General features: G+C 55.3%; 5 protein-coding genes across 5 annotated transcripts; 2 read left to right on the top strand and 3 right to left on the bottom strand.

Annotated features, from left to right (window-relative positions):
* Window positions 1–1,708: 1,708 nt before the first annotated feature.
* M421DRAFT_89276 (uncharacterized protein) lies at window positions 1,709–3,840 on the top strand (the record flags this gene model as incomplete). The annotated part of the gene is made up of 3 exons (XM_033597752.1): window positions 1,709–2,306; window positions 2,355–2,784; window positions 2,874–3,840. 3 exons carry the CDS (start codon window positions 1,709–1,711, stop codon window positions 3,838–3,840), a joined length of 1,995 nt encoding a protein of 664 aa, XP_033453216.1.
* A 4,260-nt stretch (window positions 3,841–8,100) lies between these two features.
* Window positions 8,101–8,920, bottom strand: M421DRAFT_416565 (uncharacterized protein). Its single transcript, XM_033591119.1, has one exon. It carries the CDS (start codon window positions 8,827–8,829, stop codon window positions 8,344–8,346), a length of 486 nt encoding a protein of 161 aa, XP_033453215.1. The 5' UTR covers window positions 8,830–8,920; the 3' UTR covers window positions 8,101–8,343.
* Window positions 8,921–9,173: 253 nt separating this feature from the next.
* Window positions 9,174–10,519, top strand: M421DRAFT_416564 (uncharacterized protein). Its single transcript, XM_033591118.1, has 2 exons — window positions 9,174–9,404; window positions 9,457–10,519. The coding sequence occupies exon 2, from the start codon at window positions 9,476–9,478 to the stop codon at window positions 10,226–10,228; it is 753 nt and encodes a 250-aa protein (XP_033453214.1). The 5' UTR covers window positions 9,174–9,404; window positions 9,457–9,475; the 3' UTR covers window positions 10,229–10,519.
* A 3,901-nt stretch (window positions 10,520–14,420) lies between these two features.
* Window positions 14,421–15,735, bottom strand: M421DRAFT_253751 (uncharacterized protein). Its single transcript, XM_033588628.1, has one exon. The coding sequence runs from the start codon at window positions 15,356–15,358 to the stop codon at window positions 14,543–14,545; it is 816 nt and encodes a 271-aa protein (XP_033453213.1). The 5' UTR covers window positions 15,359–15,735; the 3' UTR covers window positions 14,421–14,542.
* Window positions 15,736–16,112: 377 nt separating this feature from the next.
* M421DRAFT_53733 (Utp21-domain-containing protein) lies at window positions 16,113–19,363 on the bottom strand (the record flags this gene model as incomplete). Its single annotated transcript, XM_033595149.1, has 2 exons — window positions 16,113–19,148; window positions 19,238–19,363. The coding sequence occupies 2 exons, from the start codon at window positions 19,361–19,363 to the stop codon at window positions 16,113–16,115; spliced, it is 3,162 nt and encodes a 1,053-aa protein (XP_033453212.1).
* Window positions 19,364–19,875: the final 512 nt, after the last annotated feature.

Below are 19,875 nucleotides of genomic sequence, written 5' to 3'. Positions count from 1 at the left end.
GAGGGATAGGCTGTGTACGGAGTTTGCTTGTGTGGTCCGGGGCGCGAGTCGAGTCTGAGGTTAGACCGCGTCGACAATGCGAGGCATCGCAGGAGCAGCCGCGCACGGTCCGCGTCGGAGGAAGCGGCGCCCGGCTACCCGCCGCTAGCACTTTGTCTTAAATCTTCGAGCCGCGAGCTTCTTCTGCAACAACACAACCGTCATGAGGTAAGTCACACTCCTACTCCATTCTTGCACCTTTCATGAGGAACATACGTGTCGCCCCTATCTTACATGTAATATGGTGATCCGACCACTCAAGCCAAACGAGATGACTGAACTTTTCAACACCTTTAAAATTCGTTTCGAGATTGCACGATGAACTTTCGCTAACATGTTCAAGTTGCTTGTAGACATAATGGCGCCGGTCGTCTTGATCGAGCAACGATTTCACATGCCGCGCACGCATATTGCGCAACTCGGCTCCTCTTCGTAGCCCAGCGGAGCGCGTCCTGTCAGTTTCGACCCGTTCGGTCGCGGCGGAAGCAGGACATCGCTGGGCTACGACACGCCTGTACCTGTCAGTCTGCCTTTACAAACCCCAATATCCTCTCCAATGATGAGCAACCTATATACTATCAAATGCCGACCTATCGTGGGGAACAAAACAAGTTCGATTACCTGATACACTTTCCACTTTCGCTATCAGCTATCATGCTTCGTGACAAAGCGCGAGACTGACAAGACTTCAGGATCAATAAGCTTTACGTTGCTATACCGCTCATTCAAGCGCACAGTCCATATTGTCCGAGGTATGCCAATTGCTATTTCTCATTCCTTATTCCGCATGATGTTAAAAATACTCCATGCTAACTCCTATGGCCTTCGGGCTGATGCTGGATAATACGTAATGCTTTTCATCTTTCATCTGACTTGCTTTCATAATTACCCTCTTATCAACACTGCGATTGTCGATATTGACTGACTTTTCGCATTAGATTATACTGGCTTTCCGACTACAGAGCAATCGCAGTGATGCGACCCGGATGTCTGCTTAGCTATAGTGGGGACTTTTGAACGATGCAGAGGTGATTGGCTTGTAGCAAATGTCAAATTTTTCTCTCGGTACACGATATTCATCACTCTCCTTTTAAGATTCGTCTCCATGATGGCGAATCACCGATCGTCAACTCCGTGACGACCCTTTCGGAGACTCCGTGGCGTCTTCCCGGAACCTTTGCGCACCCGAATGACATTACGCTCCTTCGGAATTCTGGTGTTACACACAGTGGACCATGTTTCGGGCCCGCTCCTCATGTGTGAGGCATGTATGGCACCCTCGCATGGTCATCCCTATGAAGGCTTCGTCGCATTGGACTCGGCATCGGCGCGTTCACTGATGCATTTGGACTAGTCCTCAAACCAGCATTCTCTCGCTGATACCGAACTTATAGCTGGTCGTCCTCAGGGACTCAGCTGGTCATGGTCTTGACGCTCGGCCACTCCTTCCTCCGTAACAGAAACAGTGGACCAATGCGGTTAGCGCTCCCAACCGTACGGGTTAAAGAACATTCCCAGCCCATACCGCACGCACTATGTACTCCCCTTTTAACACCATCGAACCTCCGCAGGTCATAATTGCGATACTGGTTACTTTCGCACTTTCAATGCATAGTCCTTGCAGCTGCAGATCCCCAGCGCTTTTGTTGCAGGGTAACACCGAAATCAAATGGTTGCGCAAAACAGACACGAAGGCGACGACAACAGCGGCCGGTCGGCACCCAAGAGGCAGACGAGACGTCCCACCAGATTTATGTTCATCGACTCGAGCAATGGTGGCGTGAATGCAAAGCCGGACCGGACCGTCCGGTCCTTTGTGATGAAGTCAGCCAGGAACAGGAAGACATGGAGCACTCGGCCAAGAAGTCCGAAAGAGGAGGACCTCGTCGATGCGCAAAGCCCTGAACAATTGTCTGACTGTACTGCTGTCAGATATGAGCCTGCATGTTCCGGCGACTTCTGGGCCCTTCAGGACATTCGTAAAGATTCTTTATGGGACAGTCAGGCTCCAGCATCACCAGCAAGCAGCAGGAATGGAAGCATTCTCTCTTCGTATGGTGGGAACTACACGTGTGAAATCCCCTCGTCGAGTTACATAAGCTCCTTAATGGCAGCGGAGTACAATCACGCCGCGCACGCGTTCGACGTTCCGCTTGAGCAGCGAGCCTGCCTGACACAGAGACCTGACTCAAGTCTCCGCTCACAAAGTCCATTTGATTGCCTCTCAGTGCACCTGGACCCATATGCACAGCAGCTTCTTCATCAGTGTGAGCATAGTCATGACGGTGCGGTTTTCGACTGCTGACATGTCATAGTTGTCGAAGGCTCAGCACCGAGACTGATACCGATAGACCTTCACAGATTTTCATCTGTTGCTGCCACCGATTGGATCGCAAGATGTATACAGAGCCGAAACGGCGCACCGTACATCTACGCAGCGCTCACAGCTTCAGCACGTAGTGCTGGGCTCAATTCAGAGGCTTACAAATGGCGAGCAATCACGGAGGTCAACAAATTGCTGTCAAATCCGACGACTAGTATCGATGACACCACAATCGCCACTGTTCTGATATTGCTCGCAATGGAAGAATCCGACCTTGCAGATCCAAGACGACAGGGTAACGATAGGGAGTGTAGCTTGTCTGCTAACAACGCCCATCTCAATGGTTTGAAAACGATGATAAGACAAAGAGGTGGTCTTACCTCACTGAACAGTAATCGCTGCTTGCAGGTCTTCATATTGATGTAAGTACGACGCATCATCCCGCTAAATTACCGCCAATCGCAAGAGCCTTCCGTCCTAATCTTAGCTCTCGAGCTGACAAAACTATCAGGCACAGTACCGCGCAATGTATCACTACCTTCAGACGTCCTTATGCCATGTTACTGGGTCCCACAGGCAAGATCGAGGACTATGCCGCAATGTCGCACTTGGACTCTCATCATTTGGCCATTTCGATACCGTTTCAGCGGCTATACTCAGATGGTGTGCTTCTGAATATCATCCGTTCCGTCAATCTCTTCATTCTTGATCTGGCCGATTGGTACAAGACTGGACAGAACTCTTGCCCACTTGACCCCTTCGAGCTCCAAAAGCATGCGTGTCTCCTGACATATCGACTCTTCGAATGGTATCAAACAGGTGAAGAATTTGAGCTGGGCGGTAAAATTGGAAGAACCCCTCTTGATCAAAGCATTTGCCTCGCACACCTTATCTTTCTGGTCATGGCAACAGAGCCGCTCGCTCGATCTATCGGTTCGCGGTTGGCCAAAATCGTGCTCAAGCTTCGGCAAGCTTTGCAGCGAGTTCCTCTATTACATTGGGCCGCCGCCCCCGAAGCATTCATTTGGACGTTAACAGTGGGTGCATTAGCTGCAAAGGATCTCCGACAGATATCGAACGTACAGCCCTCAGAACTAGCTTTCTATGTCCAATACTCTCAATTGGCATTCCCGTCAGAAGATCACAACAGGCTCGCTTCTTCACAGGGCATACTACAACAAGTACGACAATGTCCTTGGATCCCATCGATCTTTGACGCAAGATCAAGGCGGCTGTGGGTGCAAATGGGTCTTTGCATGTCAGAAACTGAGGACGTTTACGAGTCGAGTAGTGAGGAAGACGGGCTACCAGTCGATGATGAGCATGCGCTCGGTCAGTCAACAACTGCGAGATTCTTTCCCGCGATGAAGTCAGGTTCCAAGAAGTCAAGTCCGAGATGGATGGCTGAATCAGAACGGAAGCGGAATGGAAGCCGAGTTGAGAGCAGATTTAGTAGTTGCGCTTCGAGCTATCTGTAGGATCTAGACAGTGCTAGCAGAACGCAATTTCTCAGTCTGGGAAGCACAAGAAGCTCGATAAGATTGGGGGCCTCTAGCCTCTGTGTGACTTTTCACAAACAAACCCAATATGCAGCCACGCATGGCATTTTACCACGGGAAGCAAAGAAATAGTCGGACAAGAGTCCCAGCTTTAATGAGTCCGTGGTGTGCGATCATTGCGATCGATAACTACCATGAAGACGCGGAAGATCTGGACAGCAGATACGATTTCATATAGTGGGCCAACTTTGGACGAGCATATACCGTGGACTAAAACGTCAAATTTCGAAACATCGATCAGATGGGGACTTGGCGAATGTATTGCAAGGAGAGGCGAATAAATGACTGGACACTTAGTAGTGAATAGTACCCGCGAGCCTTCGAAAAATCACACTCTTATGTTCATGCATGAATGCCAGCCAGTACCACGAGTGTCAAAGTTGACTTCTTGCCACCACAGATTCTTTTTGCACTCCAGGGTTGTAGCAGAGCAGAAAAAACATAGTGCTGGTGCATCTGTGGCTAGGTGCTCCAATTTCATTAGACCGTTTCAAGATTCTAAACAAATCAAAGAGGCTCAGACGCACAGTCTGTTCATCCTCGGTAGGGGATTGTGGGATGATATATATGAAGACACACAGTTGGCCAACTTTGGAGCAAAGGACATCCATTACTCTGTAAACTATTAGGTAGGTACCGCGAAACACACCCTAGATTAAGTGATAACAATCATGTGATTTGCGTAGGGAGTATATAATACCTTTAGCATTGCTGCAAGGATCTTTTCTACCTACTTCTAACAGAGTAACGCTGCTTACAGTAAGCATATGTAAGGTATATGTGGTTCTTAAAATGACTCTGCTTGCTTAAGGTCACCTACATAAGTAGGAATTTATCTTAGACTTGCCAATGCAGAGACAAGTAGATAAAAAGGGCTTATAAATGTTGGAGCAAAAGATATCTTTTACTCTGCAGAATATAAGGTATATATCGCTACACCAACTAATAAAATGCTGCAGCTGCACGAAAGCTTGAAAAAATGTTCACTGTGATACTAGTGCAACTACTGACTCATCTGCCACGCTCACGGACTCCAGGCACATACAATCTGATGCTCTATTCGCCTTCAATATTAATAATACGGGTCAGTGGTTTCCGCGGTATCAGGCTATTCTTACAAGCCGTATGTTGGCCACTCAAAGAAGGCTGGATCGCGCCACGATCGGACTGTCGTCAAGGTCTGCGCAATACTAGCAATATGAGAGTTCGACCTCAAAAAGTCAACTGAGCGCCATGGAGGAAGGGCCAGTCTCGCAAAACTGGGTCGAAGGCCGCACTCGTCAGAATAGAGAGAGATGACCAAGTATGACGCGCAACGTGCGCCGGAGTCCTATAGATTCCTACTCCGGAGATGTGCTCATTCAATTTCTCTTCCATACTAAGTCTTGAAGGATGAGCTGTACAGAGCTCAAGCCCGCTTTCAATTTGTCTTGAAGCGAGTTCGTGCGCTGGTGTCCTATGAGGGCGATGAAGGCCTTAGGGACGGCTAAGGTAAGAACCAGTGACGGTGTTCTCTATCAGAACTGGGATATCCAGTATTGACATCGAAATATTGAGATAGTGGTCCGTCTTGGTCCTTGTTATGCGTCAATTTGATGTGGAAAGGCCGGCTGCTGGACGAGAAGCCGACACGCCACTTGGGAAATTACATGGCATGAAGGTTGACCACCGCGACCAGCGTTCTGCGAGTCATACAATGAGAATCTAATGAGCAACTTCCGTGGTGAATCGAGACATAAGCACCATCAAGCTCGTCCTCTGTCCCCATAGCAGGGGGGTGTGCGTCAGTCCCATGTCTAGGGAGCGCTAAAGTCCTATACCTGGGACGCCTCCAGACACAGTGTTCGAATGCGTGCGAGAGTGTGGCCATGTTGGTTGCTTGATCGCGCTGCTTTTGCAACACGATTCTGATGATACAGTGACATCCAAGGCGAGACGTCTAGTCCACTAGTAGTAGAGCAGCGGAGGTTGTAGTTGTCAAGCTTTGGCGGATTTCCCGGACAGACTCATGTATAACAAAAGATTCGGTCGTGTCGTCGCTGACTTTGCGGTATATTACGCACCAGCTGCCATTGAAGAGTCAATGCTGACAAGGATGCGAATACTGTCCGCTGCACTGTACCTCGCCCCGCAACCTTACTCCCGTTCGCCACAGCCTTGCACGTGCTACGAATTGTACTCAGTTCGTACCACACAATTCGCGGTGCTCAGAATTTGCGCAGTCTGTCAAAAGTAACAAAGCTTTTGTGACAGGAAGTGTAACGTTGCGACTCGGAAGAACCCCAGAGGAGGCCATTCCACGAGGAGTCTTATAAATCCTGAGGCTGCATCGTCATGTAATCAACTCAGATATTCCAACGTACTTGTCAAGTTCGCCTCAAGTAGACGAAGTCACCGAAAAGCTCTTCTACATGAGAACACAATATCTGGACGAGCATAAATCACTGCTTACAACAGGACTGGATGTCCTTTTTCAAGACAAGAGAAGTTATCAGATGGAGTTTGATGTAAATATAAGCAACGAACTCGCGCGGAACTGCAGACGTGCCTAAACACTCCATACGCTTCCGCTTCGTGGGTTGGCGAACTTCGCAGGACGACCACACGAGAGTTCATGCGTAGTCCTTTACTGGGATACAGAGATGCTCGCCAAATTCTCCAGTCAGCTTCAGGAAGGATAGTGGGGATGTCTCGGCAGGAAGTTCATTCGCTAGCCGAGATGTTTGCGTTCAATCCGCGCATTGGGAAAGTGCTGGCGACGTCGGAGGATTGATGCCTGTTGATGAGGGCAACGCAAGACTGCGAACGTCAGTGTACGAAGTTCAGGAATCTATGCCCATTCGCATCGATCACAAGTTTACGGCTGAGTGCTGCCTAACGGAGCAAGCACCTGCCGTCCCCTTCTTCGTAGCTCAGGTGCGAGTGGGCCTAGAGCCGGACTTTTCTTTCAGTGAAGCAAAAAAGTCGCAGCGTTTTCAGGTACCAGACAGAGTATTGACCGTGCGATGTCATGTTGAGACTCGAGAGTGCGCATAAGTCAGACCGTAGGGCTGCAGCGACCCTGGTGTTTAGTCAGTAGTGTGGCTACGGGAGCGTTGGGCCTGTTGGAAGATTGCCAATGACGGCATGGATCGGCAGACGCTGTTAACGATTCGATCAATGCACCATGACAAAACGAGGATACGTTGCTTAACTGACTTGTGCACAGAGTCATCAATCTGCGCCGAGTGTACTTGGGCTTGAGATGTGTTTGCTGCCCAGAGACTGGTCAATGCTGTATCGTTTGGCATGGCTGCACGCGTAACATAGGTATGGGGCTTGGTGAGAGACACGTAATCTGCACTTGCTCAAAGTGGACAATAATTCGCAGGCGTATTGTGGCTGTCGCATTGGCACTGCTTCCCAATCATTAGCAACGTGTAAGCCAGCGTCTCACCCAGGCGCCAGTTATGATTTCGAATCGCGTGGTAGCATTGCACCGTATCGCATTCGCTACACGGGGGCAGTGTGCATACATATGTTGTCGGCGTGCGCGTCGCCAATCTAGCAATCAGCCTTGTACAGAGCCAGCGGTGACCTTACTGCGCGATCGAGCCGTAGGGCTGTACAACATGCGCAACCAAATTGGTACATCAAGCGAGCAGCTGGCTGAACGCTTTACCACTTTGAGCATGACCACCTGGCCTTGAACTTGTGGAGCTGGCGGGGAGACGGTGCGACGACGGCTGTGGTGCAGGACTTTGCGCAATGATGCTGAAGATGCGAGAATAGCTTGCCCTTTGCTGATGAAGGCGGCACCTGCATGGAAGGTGCCGCGGAACGCACCGTCAGTATCGCATGATAGCATTGAGAAATGTAGGTGTATCAAGAGTCAAAGCCGCCAACCTTCACCATATGTACAGCGGTCGACAGCACGGGCGCTATCGGACCAACACAACGAATGCAATGGCAGGATCATGGTGCGATTGATTCCCAGCGCCCGAAAGACCCAATGCTCGTTACAGTCAGCATGTTTCAGTAAATCAGGCTCCAAGGTTAACGTCAAGGCAAAGACTACTGCAAGCTTAGCGGAGGTGTTTGTCAGACGCGATTGTTCAGCATCCCTTACAAAGCGAGTTATCTCCACCAATCAGACGTGCAGCCGAGCGAGTTGAGGTAAGCGGTCTCGTTAATTACTGTGTAGATGCGTGCAGTCACACCAGGCACCTGTGCGCGCCCTGCGACGATTGACGCGGGGAAGGCATTTGGATTGCAGACATCTTGAACTGTCAACTCATGACGCGGAGCACTGCTGGATGACAGTTCCGAGTGGTCTGGCCTGGCTTGTCTCGCGTTCCTCAGGAACCCCAGAGCACACGAGCTCCCGCGTGTCCGCGCGGGGTGATGACACCTGCACCTGCTGTCGATCATGAGCACCCAAAACTATCGTGATGATTTAGTCCGACTCCTCCGAGCGGTGCTACGGATATCGCATTCGGGGCAACGTGTCCATAGTGCTGACTTGATCTGCGGAGACTTGGTTATTGCGGGGAGTTTAGGATGAGGAACTGCGACATGGCGAAGGCTGCCCAGAGTAGCAACTGCTGTCATTGTAGCGTCGACTCGCATTGAGAGTGTCCAGTAATCTCGTGAAATTGTAGGATTGCTCATCTCAGCTGTCGCAGAGTCGGTCGCCGGGGACAAAGAAAGGGATTTTCTAGGCGGCCTACCCAGGGAAGGGTAAGCGGGACACCGATGCCCGAACTCGTTTAACAGCCACAGATTGAAGGGCTGACCGCTCTGTGGAGTACCATGGCTGTAGGCTGTAGCTGGGAGCCTTGGGCTGGGATATGCTGGCAGGCAGCCAGGCACTCTCCAATCTCTCGCATGAAGCCCCCTGTCGGGACAACAACGCGTAGCTGCATTCATATCAAGAACACGGTGTTTGGAATCTTACCGGTGCCTAAGCCAAAGTCATGCAAATGGTGATAGCATGCCAAATGCGTCGTTATGAGTGAACGCCGACAAAGCGAAAGAGAGCTGCAAGCGTGATAGGTAATCAAGTGAACCATGGCACAGCTCGCTGCGTATGTCCGTCTCTTCTCCGTCCGCATGAGTGCGGTGAACCCGGCAGCGCTAGCTGATATCGCCGGATCGGCCGAAACGTGTGGCAGGCTTTGCTGGCGTGCGCACGTTGGTAGCGTAAGCGTACAATCCCTGCATGTATGATTCACCGCTCGGTCAAGGGCGGTGGAAGTGCTAAACGCCAATAATTCCGAGATGCCGTTAAGCTTCGTGGTCATCCTCCGAGCGTCAGAAACATTAATACCACGCTTGCCCGCTTCTTAAAAGGCACCAGTTCAGCTTTACATCAAACAACAAACGAATCAACATCGATTCGACGACATATCAGGTACATCATCACTACGACTACACAATCACATCATACATCTCGGAAACAGTACCGCTCGGATCACCTTCTTCCCATTGGCTAGCACATTAAGGTTCGTAGTCCCTCGCTGTGCCTTCCAGTCAACAAACTGACTCATTCCTTAGCCACATATACATATCAAATATGCCTTCCTCATCACACCTCCGCCTTCAACACGAATTCGAACCATTCACTGCTGAGACTGTGGCATCTCACTTCATCCCGTCGCCGATCCAGAAGAAGCAAAAGATGTCTCTCACCCAAACCTACTACATCGCCTCCTCTGCCCGCTCTAAGCTGGGCAAGGAAGCCTGCAGGGCCGACCATGACCTTCGCCTTCTCGTCGGACACGCCAACCTCCTCGACAGCCTCATGATCGAACTTCAGGATGCCGAGCGCCAGCAAGAAGCATGGTTCAACCAGACCATGGCCAAGGCCTCCAGGACTGAGGACCCTCGCCACATCCAGTGGGCCGACAGCATTGCAGAGGAAGATGAGGACTCTGACTCCGACTCCGACTTTGAGTCTGAGTGCGATGACGACTTCGACATGATCCCCATGCCCCGCCGCATTACACAGGCACCCATCCAGATCTCCACAATGGAGGTTGATGAGGACGAGGACGAGGAGGATTACTACGATGACATGGAGGACGATGCGGAGCTTACTCTGACTCGCGTGCCCTCGCAAGTCCAGTCACCACCCGAGCTTGTCTACGAGGAAGACTCCGAAGACGACTCACCACCCACATCGCCGCCCACAGCTTCGCTCGCATTCTCCGAGAAGGAGGCAATGCTCACAACCACTTTTTACGCCAGCAAGACTCAATCGAAATACATCGATGACGACGAACCGCTATTCATGGACACAAATGCGCCCCTCATCTCAAGTTACTAGGCCACTTCGGTGACCTCCTGATTTGTCTTTGCATTTGATCCAGCATTTTAGCGAGCGAGTCCTTTCAGCGTAGCATCTTCGAGCATTATACCTATTTCCCTTTTACACACCGCGGCAAGACCGCGATCAATCATGGACGGACGGACGGAACGAACTCTACTCAGTTCCAAGACGGAATGTCGGGTTGGAAAATTGATCGCAAGGCGCGGTAGAGTTCTCCCCCACATTGGCTGGTTGAGACCCCCCCTTCCAATAGCTTCATATATATCAATCATGATCAGTTAACCACACATCATCTTGCGCTTCATTATTCTCATGTGACGTCTGTTATCGCTGCAAGCTGCACGCCAATCAAAAAGCAAGTCGTCAGGCATCGATCACGAAGCGCAACATGGTTGCCTTGCATGCACATCGCCGATAATTGGAAAATTGCCAACCGTATTTTAGTGAGGTGCGGCAGACCCTGCCTTAGGTCGTCGACCAGCACGGTGCATACGCACAACCGTCGCAACTCTTTCCAGACGAAAGTGCACTTCCGGTGAATTTCGCCAAAGGATGAGCCCTGTCAATCCGTTCGATGCGAAGCATTGCGACGTGTCTTACGAAAGTGCTCCGCCGCCCTGCACGCTGCACATCACCACATGACGACTCTGCTACCTAGTCACGTCCAATATTGGTTGCCTGGGCGTATTGCGTGTACCAGCGTACTCGCTACTACGCAGGTCGCCGGTGCTGCTCGGCTTTCATGGCTTGCGTCGTCCCGTCGGCGTTCACTTGGCTCCGATCGGAATTGGCATGTGCAGGTTCGCACAGATCCGTGCCGCGAGCGAGCGAACGGTTGCGGTCACATTGCCTCACTGCTCCGCCGAGACCCGGCCGAAACGTCATTGGTGCGCAGAGCGAGCCAGAAAGGATTGGCTGGGAGCGGATGATGGGACTTAAGAGTTCCGTGTCTCCTGTGCCGGTAACAACAGGTTTCGATCTGATGAGGCCAGGGTACGAGACGCGACCGCGAGATCGTATGGCCGTATAATGTTTACCCACTGTACAGTGTATAGCCTTTGCATGACCCTCACATACCTATCTGGCACCAGATCTAAGCAGGGACTGCCGACCCCACGCTGTTTATGCGAAGAGGGCAGTGACAGTGACGATCTCCCTATGTACACCGCGACACAGGCATGACCCTCCTCACACCTTGTCTCCCTCTCGTCTCAGTTGGTGACTCTAGAAGCTGCGCCTTGAATGCAGTGTTGGCATTGCCGACAACCCGCTTATTGTTTCAAGTGCCAATTTACCTCCATACGCTATACGCGACCGCTCCTTCCCATGCAGTGTGCGGTGTGCGGTGTGCGGTGTGCGGTGTTGAGTGTGGGAGCGCGGCAAGCGTGCGTGGATCGCTCACCGACTCAATCGTGAAACAGGTACGCCGCCCTTGGCTTGACTCAACAGCCACAGTGGTGAAATAGCGTCCGCCAATTGCGGCTGTCGAGGCGTTGTTTTTGACTTCGACACTGATGAGCTGGCAGTGTGAGTGCCTATCCCCTCCTTCGCTATTGATGATTGACTGCGAAGATTGACGGTCTGGCCATGCTTCTCCATATAATCTCCACACAAGATCAACACGAGCTGCGCGGTGGTTGATCGAGCACGCCAGGGAGGGGCAATGCGCTCGCAGGCAGCCCCAACCGCCGCTGGGGTCCAACAGCTCCAAGTGGTCTCAAGATGTCCACGTCGCAGTGAGAAGGTTGCTGAGCGGATCCAGACAGCAGCTGAACGTGGGGTCTTCAACTGACCTCTTCGGACTTCTATCCACTCATTGCTTTCTGCCAGCAGACCATGGCTGATGTTGGACGCCACAGATGCTGATGACTTGCGGCCGAGCTTCAGCCTCGGGCTCATCAATCAGAATGCAGCCCTGCCCTAGCCACAAGCAAGCCACAGCTTATCCCTGGTGACCGTAAATTGTCCAACATGTCTCAGACCATCAACATGACGCACAACATCCAAAAGCAAGTTTCATGACGTCCATGACCCAAACTACTCGTGCCAGATGAGCGTTCTGACTCCTCTTGTGGCTGTCCAGATCGAGGACCCCGATCGCCCTTCTAGATTTCAGATGTCAGAAACGCGCGGATAAGGATCAATAATCGGCACGCTGAAAAAGCCAGTGCTTCTCGACAACAGCAAGAACGAGCACGACGAGCCTGCACATGTGCATCGTCGCTTTTCCGCGCCGAGCCGCACCTCGGCAACCTCTTCACTCCTGAAGAGCACACACGCAAGGCTGCGATGCACTTGCCCGAGCCTCACGACAACCCGACTCGCACGGACGGCCTGCGAACATGTTTAAGCTCGGCTGTCAAATTCCTCACACCTGCAGCGGGAAGGAAGCCCAGCGGCATCGCGCGCCCCACCGGCAGAAAAAATGAGCTGCACAGGGTTTTCAAGTGAAGTTTTCGGGCAGCTGACAATTCACGACTCTCCCATGACGCTAGCCCTGTCGATTTGTTCAAACCGCGATCAGCAGAAGAGACGTGTGCGTGATCCCTGAGCAAGCCGCGAAACAGCTTCATGTGGAAAACCCTTCCGCCCATGCCGCCAGCCCGGAAAAGCTCGGATGACAGGATACCTGCGCTGTGGAACTTGGTAGTAGGTAGTGGTCGTCCGGTGAACGATTTCCAACCCCCCCGAACCGTTCGTCCGAGGTTCGGTCGCACCAGCTCGTACTGTGCCTGGGGCTAGTACCAATCCTACACCGTGCAGGTATCGTGAGGTCTTCTGACTTGGTGTTTCGCTGTTAGCGACGGCTGGCGGAGGGTCGGTATAGCCAGCCAGTCACATGCCTATTGGCTTGGCAGATGGGGTGGAGTCAAAGTTCGGTGTCAGTTTTCTGCCAGTCAAGGGGGGCTGGTCCGCCGCTCGTGTGCTGGTGGACCTTTTTGTAAGATGTACTACAAGATAGAGAGTGGATGTGTGCGGCTTTGTAATGGGGTCGCAAGGATCTGAATGGACCTTTTGTCAATCCGAGAGCACAATCACTTCGTCGGGACTCGGACTGCAGTGCCATATGGTGTTAATGTAGAGCGAAGGAAGGATCGCTCAAGGTCTACATGGCTTTCGACGTCTCAAGCGTTGCGAGCCCTCCAATGCTCCCCGTCGCGTTGGTCCAGCTCGACCAAGTGGAATATCGCGCCTGTTCGTAGGCACCATGGGATGGCCGGGTTCCGATCAGCATACGCAGCAGCAGCAGGTCTTCACTGGTACCTGCGCTGGGCGGCTCGATGTAGTGGTACACGTCTCCTCTCGAAAGCTGCGATGCTGCACTGTGGTGTTCTGTTTCTGCTTTTCGGGTTGCAATGACACCAAGAACTATTCAATTGATTCCGCTACGCCCCAAGCCAGCTCGTAAACAATAGCCTTCCAAGATGATTCTTCTGGTTCCAATCTCGCCCACGGGATCGTCATCAACTAGGTCTGTTGACACAGGGCGGACGGTGACTCTGGGAATAGCTGTAGGGCGATGTCGCCAGCTCTGACGACCGGCGAACGAAGCCCAGGACCAGGTCAACGCTCAGTATTCTTGTGGGTAGCTGCTACCCCTAATTTTACCTGCTTTTCCCTCCGCCTTATTACTAGCATCTCTAGCTCTAGAAGTAAGGTCTTAACAAGGTTGTAACGCAGAAGGTCAACAAAAAAACAATAGCAAGGGCTACACTTTTCTAGTTACTACCAAATCTTACTATGGTACTGCTATACTTCCACTTTATCTACAACTACTTACTGCTACAGCTACAGCTCACTGTAATTAACATGGCTTTCCAGCACTGCGTCCAGCTCGCAACGCTGGTTGTGCTGATCAGCAAGACCATTGAACCCAGGACCGCCGTAGCGAAGCACAAGTCGCTCTACACAGCCCCTTTAGAGTCCTCAATCCCTCTGCGCACGCACTGTCGGGCTCCTCACGATTCTCGCCTCGCAAGCTGCACCAATACACCAGAACGTTCACTAGCGGCCAGGGCCCAGCAGATGGTGTGGGTGGAGAAACGCTCATGCTCCGTCAGAGACTGACTGGATGCACGGATTGCGCGGCTGGAACTGTATGTCCATCCGAGAAAGCGAAAGAGTCGAGCTCGTGGACGAGCACTTGGAGGTCGGCGCGTGCCTGGCTGCACACGCTTGTCAAGTCGAATAAGCAGTGGACACTGAAGCAGCGCAACGATTCTGCGGGCTCGGACGACTTTGAGAGCCCACTGCGCCTCGATGTTGATGCGATACTCATAAAATTCCGCTGCGGTCATTGCACACAAGTGTCTAGTCATGCTTGATCCCGAGGAAGCCCTTGAAGTCCCGACGAAGCTTCGCCCGCCTGCCGCTGCCAAAGCGAATCAATGCAAAGCCCTTTGCGGCAGTATGCACGCGCGAGCTGTCGACGAAGGAACGAGTTCCAGTGGAATCTTGCGTTGTTCCAGTACACGCCCCGCGATCGATGAGCGCCGGAGTATCCTCGCGCCTCTGCTGGTGCGCTACAGACTCCACCTGCCCGAGACCAGACTCCACCTGCCCGAGACCATACTCCACCTGCCCTCGACCATACTCCACGCCCTGTTGTGGCTTTGCGTCCCCGTCCGCTCCGGAGGGTGACCGACGCGGCTCAGCAGGAGGATCAACCGCCACATCCAACGAGCTCACCACGCAAAGTCCCCGGACAGGCCTGTCGAAGCGTCGCGGCCTAGCATCAGGCTCGCCTCGGAGCGCAGCCAGCTGGCGAAACGTGGGGCGCGGGACCGTAGGATCGGGATTCGTTGCACGAAGCCTGGTGGTGCGCGAGTATCCGTCGTAATAGTATGGCGTCTGTTGCCTGCGCGCATCGTGATGGGGCTGGGCGGTTCGTGGATTCTGCACCGTGCCTCGAATGGGCGGGGCTTGGGGGCTTGGAGCATGGCGGTCTGAGACGAGCACACGGCTACCATGGAGTGTACTTGCGTTCCTGTGGGTTTGGCGCATTGCATATGCAGACTCTGACGCGCTGTGTTGTAGTCCGTCCGAGGGGGTGTTGGGCATGCGAGTAGAGTCAACACGCTGGCGGTGTGCACGCCTTCCACCAGTCTCCTCCCGTGGGCGATTCATGGATCTTGAGCGTAGCAAGATAGCGTCAGAGTTGTAAAGTGCTTGTGGGAATGCAAAGACGTGTGTAGATTGCAACGTTGGCTTGAGAGAGTCCACGGCAAGAGGAAGGCAGCATCTTTTGTAGCACCACGGCGCCGCTGTGTGGATAGCGTGGACGCATGGTGAAAAGGCCGCTGGGTGCAGCGGTAGCGGTATTGGGAAATGCTGCCAGTGTGGTATTGCGCGGAGCCGGCAGACGGGGAAGGCACGCCTCGAGACGCATCTTCAACACGCAGCAACACCCCGACGAGGAAGAGGACCTCGGAACTGATGCAGAAGACAGCCGTGGTTCGTATGCCAGCTCGGTAGTAGGAGAGTGCTGGGTGAGTTGGATCGCGCGCAGGATCTGAACCGATGAGCGAGATCGAGCGGCAGACGGCACGAACGCCCTGTGAGAGGGAGGTGTTACTCGAAGAGGGGCATCTTACTCGAAGAGGGACGTGTTACTCGAAGAGGGACACGTTGCTATAAGGGGGACATCTTACTCGAAGAGGGACATGTTACTCGAAGAGGGACATCTTGAAGAGGGACATGTTATGACCATTGCAGACCGTGTACGATTATGCTCGATGATGTTCGACAATGCCGTTTCTCATCGAGGCCCTCTATCACAGCACTTCCTCGTCTGATGCACCAGCCAACGCGCTCTCCCGACAGACTGCAGCACCTGGACATGAGAATGGGATTGGATTAGATGGATTGATTGCGGTATCGACTAGCGTGCACTCCTCACCCATCCGACAACACCCACACTGTAGCCCACAAGCCCGCCGACCCTTTCCCGCTCGCGCTTGCTCTCGTGCTGCCACTTCCGCAACAGGCCCACAAGCGCCTCGCTCTTCACGACGACGTCGCCGTGCAGCCGGAGGAAGACGCTCATCCAGGCCTGCACGAGCTCGTAGTCCCTGCGCTCCTGCAGCCTGCGTGTGAGCGCGTTGATCAAGGTCCGCAGCTCCGCGTGCGGCTCCCGCGTGTCCAGCGTGCGGATCGCAATGTCCGCGGCGCTCGGGGGCAGGCTGGAGAGGAACGCCAGGAGCTTGGTGTGCTCGCCAGACTGCTCGGCGTGCGCAAGGAGGCGCGTGAACTCGCTCGTGCTCGTCGCGGCGCTGCTTCTGCTCGCGAGCGCGGAGCTCGATATGCGCGACGTGGGCTCGGCATCGAGGGGCTTCAGGGCGTCGGCGTCGAGGGGCTTCAGGGCGTCGGCTTTCTCGCCCACGGCGGGGAGGAAGAACGGCGCGTGTTCGGGCTTCTTGGGGGCCTCTTTGGGCTTGTTGCGCAGGCGGATGGTGTCGAGGTGGAGGAGCGTCTGCCACCGCGACTTGGGCACGAGCGACAGCGTGGTCATGTTGTCGCTGAGCTGGTCCATGACGGGCACGGCCGTGGCGTCCTCTTCGTCCTCTTCGCCTTCTTCTTCGGCCAGCGCGACCATGTTCTCGCCGCCTTGGCCGGACGCTGTGGGGGCAGCAACAAGAGCAACGTCTGCCTCGGAGATCTGGCGGGTCGGAACGTGGGTGAAGAGCGTGCGGTTCGTGAAGATGTGCACGCCGACCTCGCCCTCCAGACCGGCAGCGAGCAAGTCGCCGGCGGGTGAGAAGGCGACGCTGTTGATTGGTTTCGGCAGGCGCATGGCATCGATCAGGTGGCCGGTCGGGAGATCCCACACGCGGACCGTGCTGTCCGAGGATGCGGAGATGATCCAGCGGGCGTCGCTGGAGAAGGTGTAGTCGATGGTGGTGATTGGGGTCGCGGTGCGCGTGGCCCAGAGCTCACGAATGAGCTTGCGGGTGGTCGTGTCGAGGACGCGAAGCGATCCATCGTCGCAGGAGAGCGCGACGAGATCCGAGTTGGGGTGGTAGCGCATAGAGAGGATCTTGACCATGGGGTACCAGTCCATCTCGTCGACGAGGGCGCCGGTCGCAAAGTCCCAGAATTTCATCTTGCCATCGTCGGAGCACGACAGCACGGTCCTGTTGAGGCTGTCGACGGCGAGGCCGGTCACGGCGCCCTTGTGCTTGCCCTCGCCCTTTGCAAACGTCTTGGGTGCACGGCCGGTCTCGAAGCCAGCCGACTCGTCGAGCTGGAGCTGGTGCAGCCTGTACTTTTTCGCTTCGGCCGGCGTCAGACGGGCGGGAAATCGGCGCCGGTGCTGGCCAGACTGCAGGTTGTACATGTCAATGGACCCGCCAGCGGAGCCGATCAGGGCAAAGGTGCCGCACGGCGACACGGCGACGCTCTTGACTTCGGTGCCATCGCCTGTGTCCAGGGCCCACCTGCCCGCTCGCCTGCGGCCCCAGAACCAGGTCCTCGCCGTCTTGTCTCCGTGCGCGGTGACGATGCTCTCCCAGCCGGTCATGTTGACCTCGGTGGCCTTCTTCGCGTCGGCCTTGGCCGTGGCGGAACGGCTCCAGATGGCATTGACGCCCGGCATGGCACCCATGCCGCCATCGCGGTTGAGCGAGCATGCCATGCACGTGATGGCGGGAGCCTTTAGATCCTCCAGCCTGACGTGGTGCTTGGAGGCGTCGGAGCTGCCGTGCAGCAGACCCATCTTCTTGGCCTTTTTCTGGACGGCGCCCTGGCTGAGCTCGGTGCTCTGGCCGTCCCGTCGCAGACTCCAGCCCCAGAGACTGCGGTCCTTGCTCGCGCTGAGCAGCCACTTGCCCGTGTCGTCAGAGCCGTCGGAACGGGAGGGCAGGAAGCGCAGGGCCGAGACGGGCGCGGCGTGGCCACCGCGCTGGTGCAGGATGCGGGGCACGGGCGAGAAGGGCGTCTCGTCGAAGATCCAGCTCTTGAGCGTGTTGTCGAGGCCGCTCGAGACCACGACGGCCTGGCCGGCGAGGAACTCCATCTTGCTGATGCCGCCGCCGCCGCCGCCCTCTGCGGGCGGCGGCGCGTGAGCGCCGCGCAGGGTGCCCGTCTTGCGGCCGCCCTTGTTCAGGTCCCAAAAGACCACGTCGCCGCTCTCGCGGCTGGCCGTGGCCATGACGCCGTCGTCGCGGCCGTGCTCGCCGGCGCCGAGGCCGTCGGTCCTGAAGGAGATGGACGTGACTGCGGCGCCCTGCGAGCCGCCCGTGTTCAGGCGCAGGACCTCCTTGTCGGCGCGGATATCGCGGATGCTGACCGGGCCGGACTCGTACGCGATGGCGAGGAGCGAGAGGGCGGGCGACGGCTGGAGGGCGGTGACGGGGCCAAAGTCGGCGGCGGGCGGCAGGACCGTGTAGAGCAGCTTGGCGGCGCGGACGTTCCAGATGTCGACGGAGCCGTCCTGTCTGCCGGCGAAGATCTTGTTCAGGTACGTGGGCATGTTCGCGATGCAGCCGGACAGCGGGCTCGACGACGCGGCGTGCAGGGTGGTGTAGTGCTCCCGCGTGGCCGTCTTCCAGACCTCGAGCCTGGTCGCGCCGCAGCCGACGATCCACCCGCCCATGACGAGCAGCCGCGTGATGGGCTCGAGGCCCGCGAGCGGCAGCTCCAGCTCGGCCACCAGCTTGCCGCGCTGGAAGACCCACACGCCGCGCTCCGCAGGCGACGCCGCGCCGCCGCCCCAGGCCGCGAAGACGACCTTGTTCCATGCGAGCGTGGCCGTGATGTCGGCGGGGGTCTGCGGGCGGGAGACGAAGACGAGGCCCAGGCCGCGCTTGAGGTCGTACGTCTGGAGCGAGCGGCCGACCGAGGTGGTGATTTGGAACGTCGTCTTGCCGAGCGGGAGCGACGTGAAGGGGACCGCGGTGGGCGAGACGAGGCCGACAGTCTGGAGGCCGACAGTCAGTTGCGCGCTGTGGATTGGGCCCGTCGCATGCTCGATGGGCCCGTCGCATGCTGGACGGGGGGCTGGCTCACTCTGAACGGCGCGAAGATTCTGGACGGGCGCACGGCGGGCGCAGCGCTGTCTGCGCCGTCGGCCTGCACTTTCTGGCGCTTCGAGACCGGGCCAGCCGCTGCGGCGCTGTGGTTGGGGCCCGCCATAGTCGCTGTGCTTGGGGGAGGGGGAAGAAGAGGGAGAAGAAGAGGGAGAGGGAGAGGGAGAGGGAGAGGGGTGGTGTGGGTCGCAGCGCGGATTGCAGCGCGGGTTGCTGCGCGGGTTGCTGCGCGGGTTGCGTGCGAGTTGCTGCGCGGCGCTACAAAAAAGTTCAGCGGAGAGGCAGAGGCCCCACATTTGATGCGCGTAGGGGTCGGCCATGTACCTAGCGACTGCGGCGCTGCGGGACGCATGACAACTGGGCCAGTGGCTCCCGACCAGCAGTCCAATAAGCTAGTCCATATACTTTCCGCGCACATATAATTCCCGCGCACCCCACCACGTCACTAGCACTCAGATTGGAGTCGTGATTTCTCAACAACAACGTTTATAATTGCCACTCTGTACACATAGACTGAAGCGTGAGTGCTGCTGCTGCTGCTGCTTTTTGAGCTTCTTGTTCAGTTGAACGTGATGCCTGCTCAGCTTGTAATGCTGCTGCCCGATCAATAGCAGCCTT

Source organism: Didymella exigua (genome assembly GCF_010094145.1).
Source record: "Didymella exigua CBS 183.55 unplaced genomic scaffold M421scaffold_3, whole genome shotgun sequence".
NCBI lineage: Eukaryota > Fungi > Ascomycota > Dothideomycetes > Pleosporales > Didymellaceae > Didymella > Didymella exigua.
Note: the sequence above shows the minus strand (reverse complement) of the source record. Positions and strands in the feature narration are given on the sequence as shown.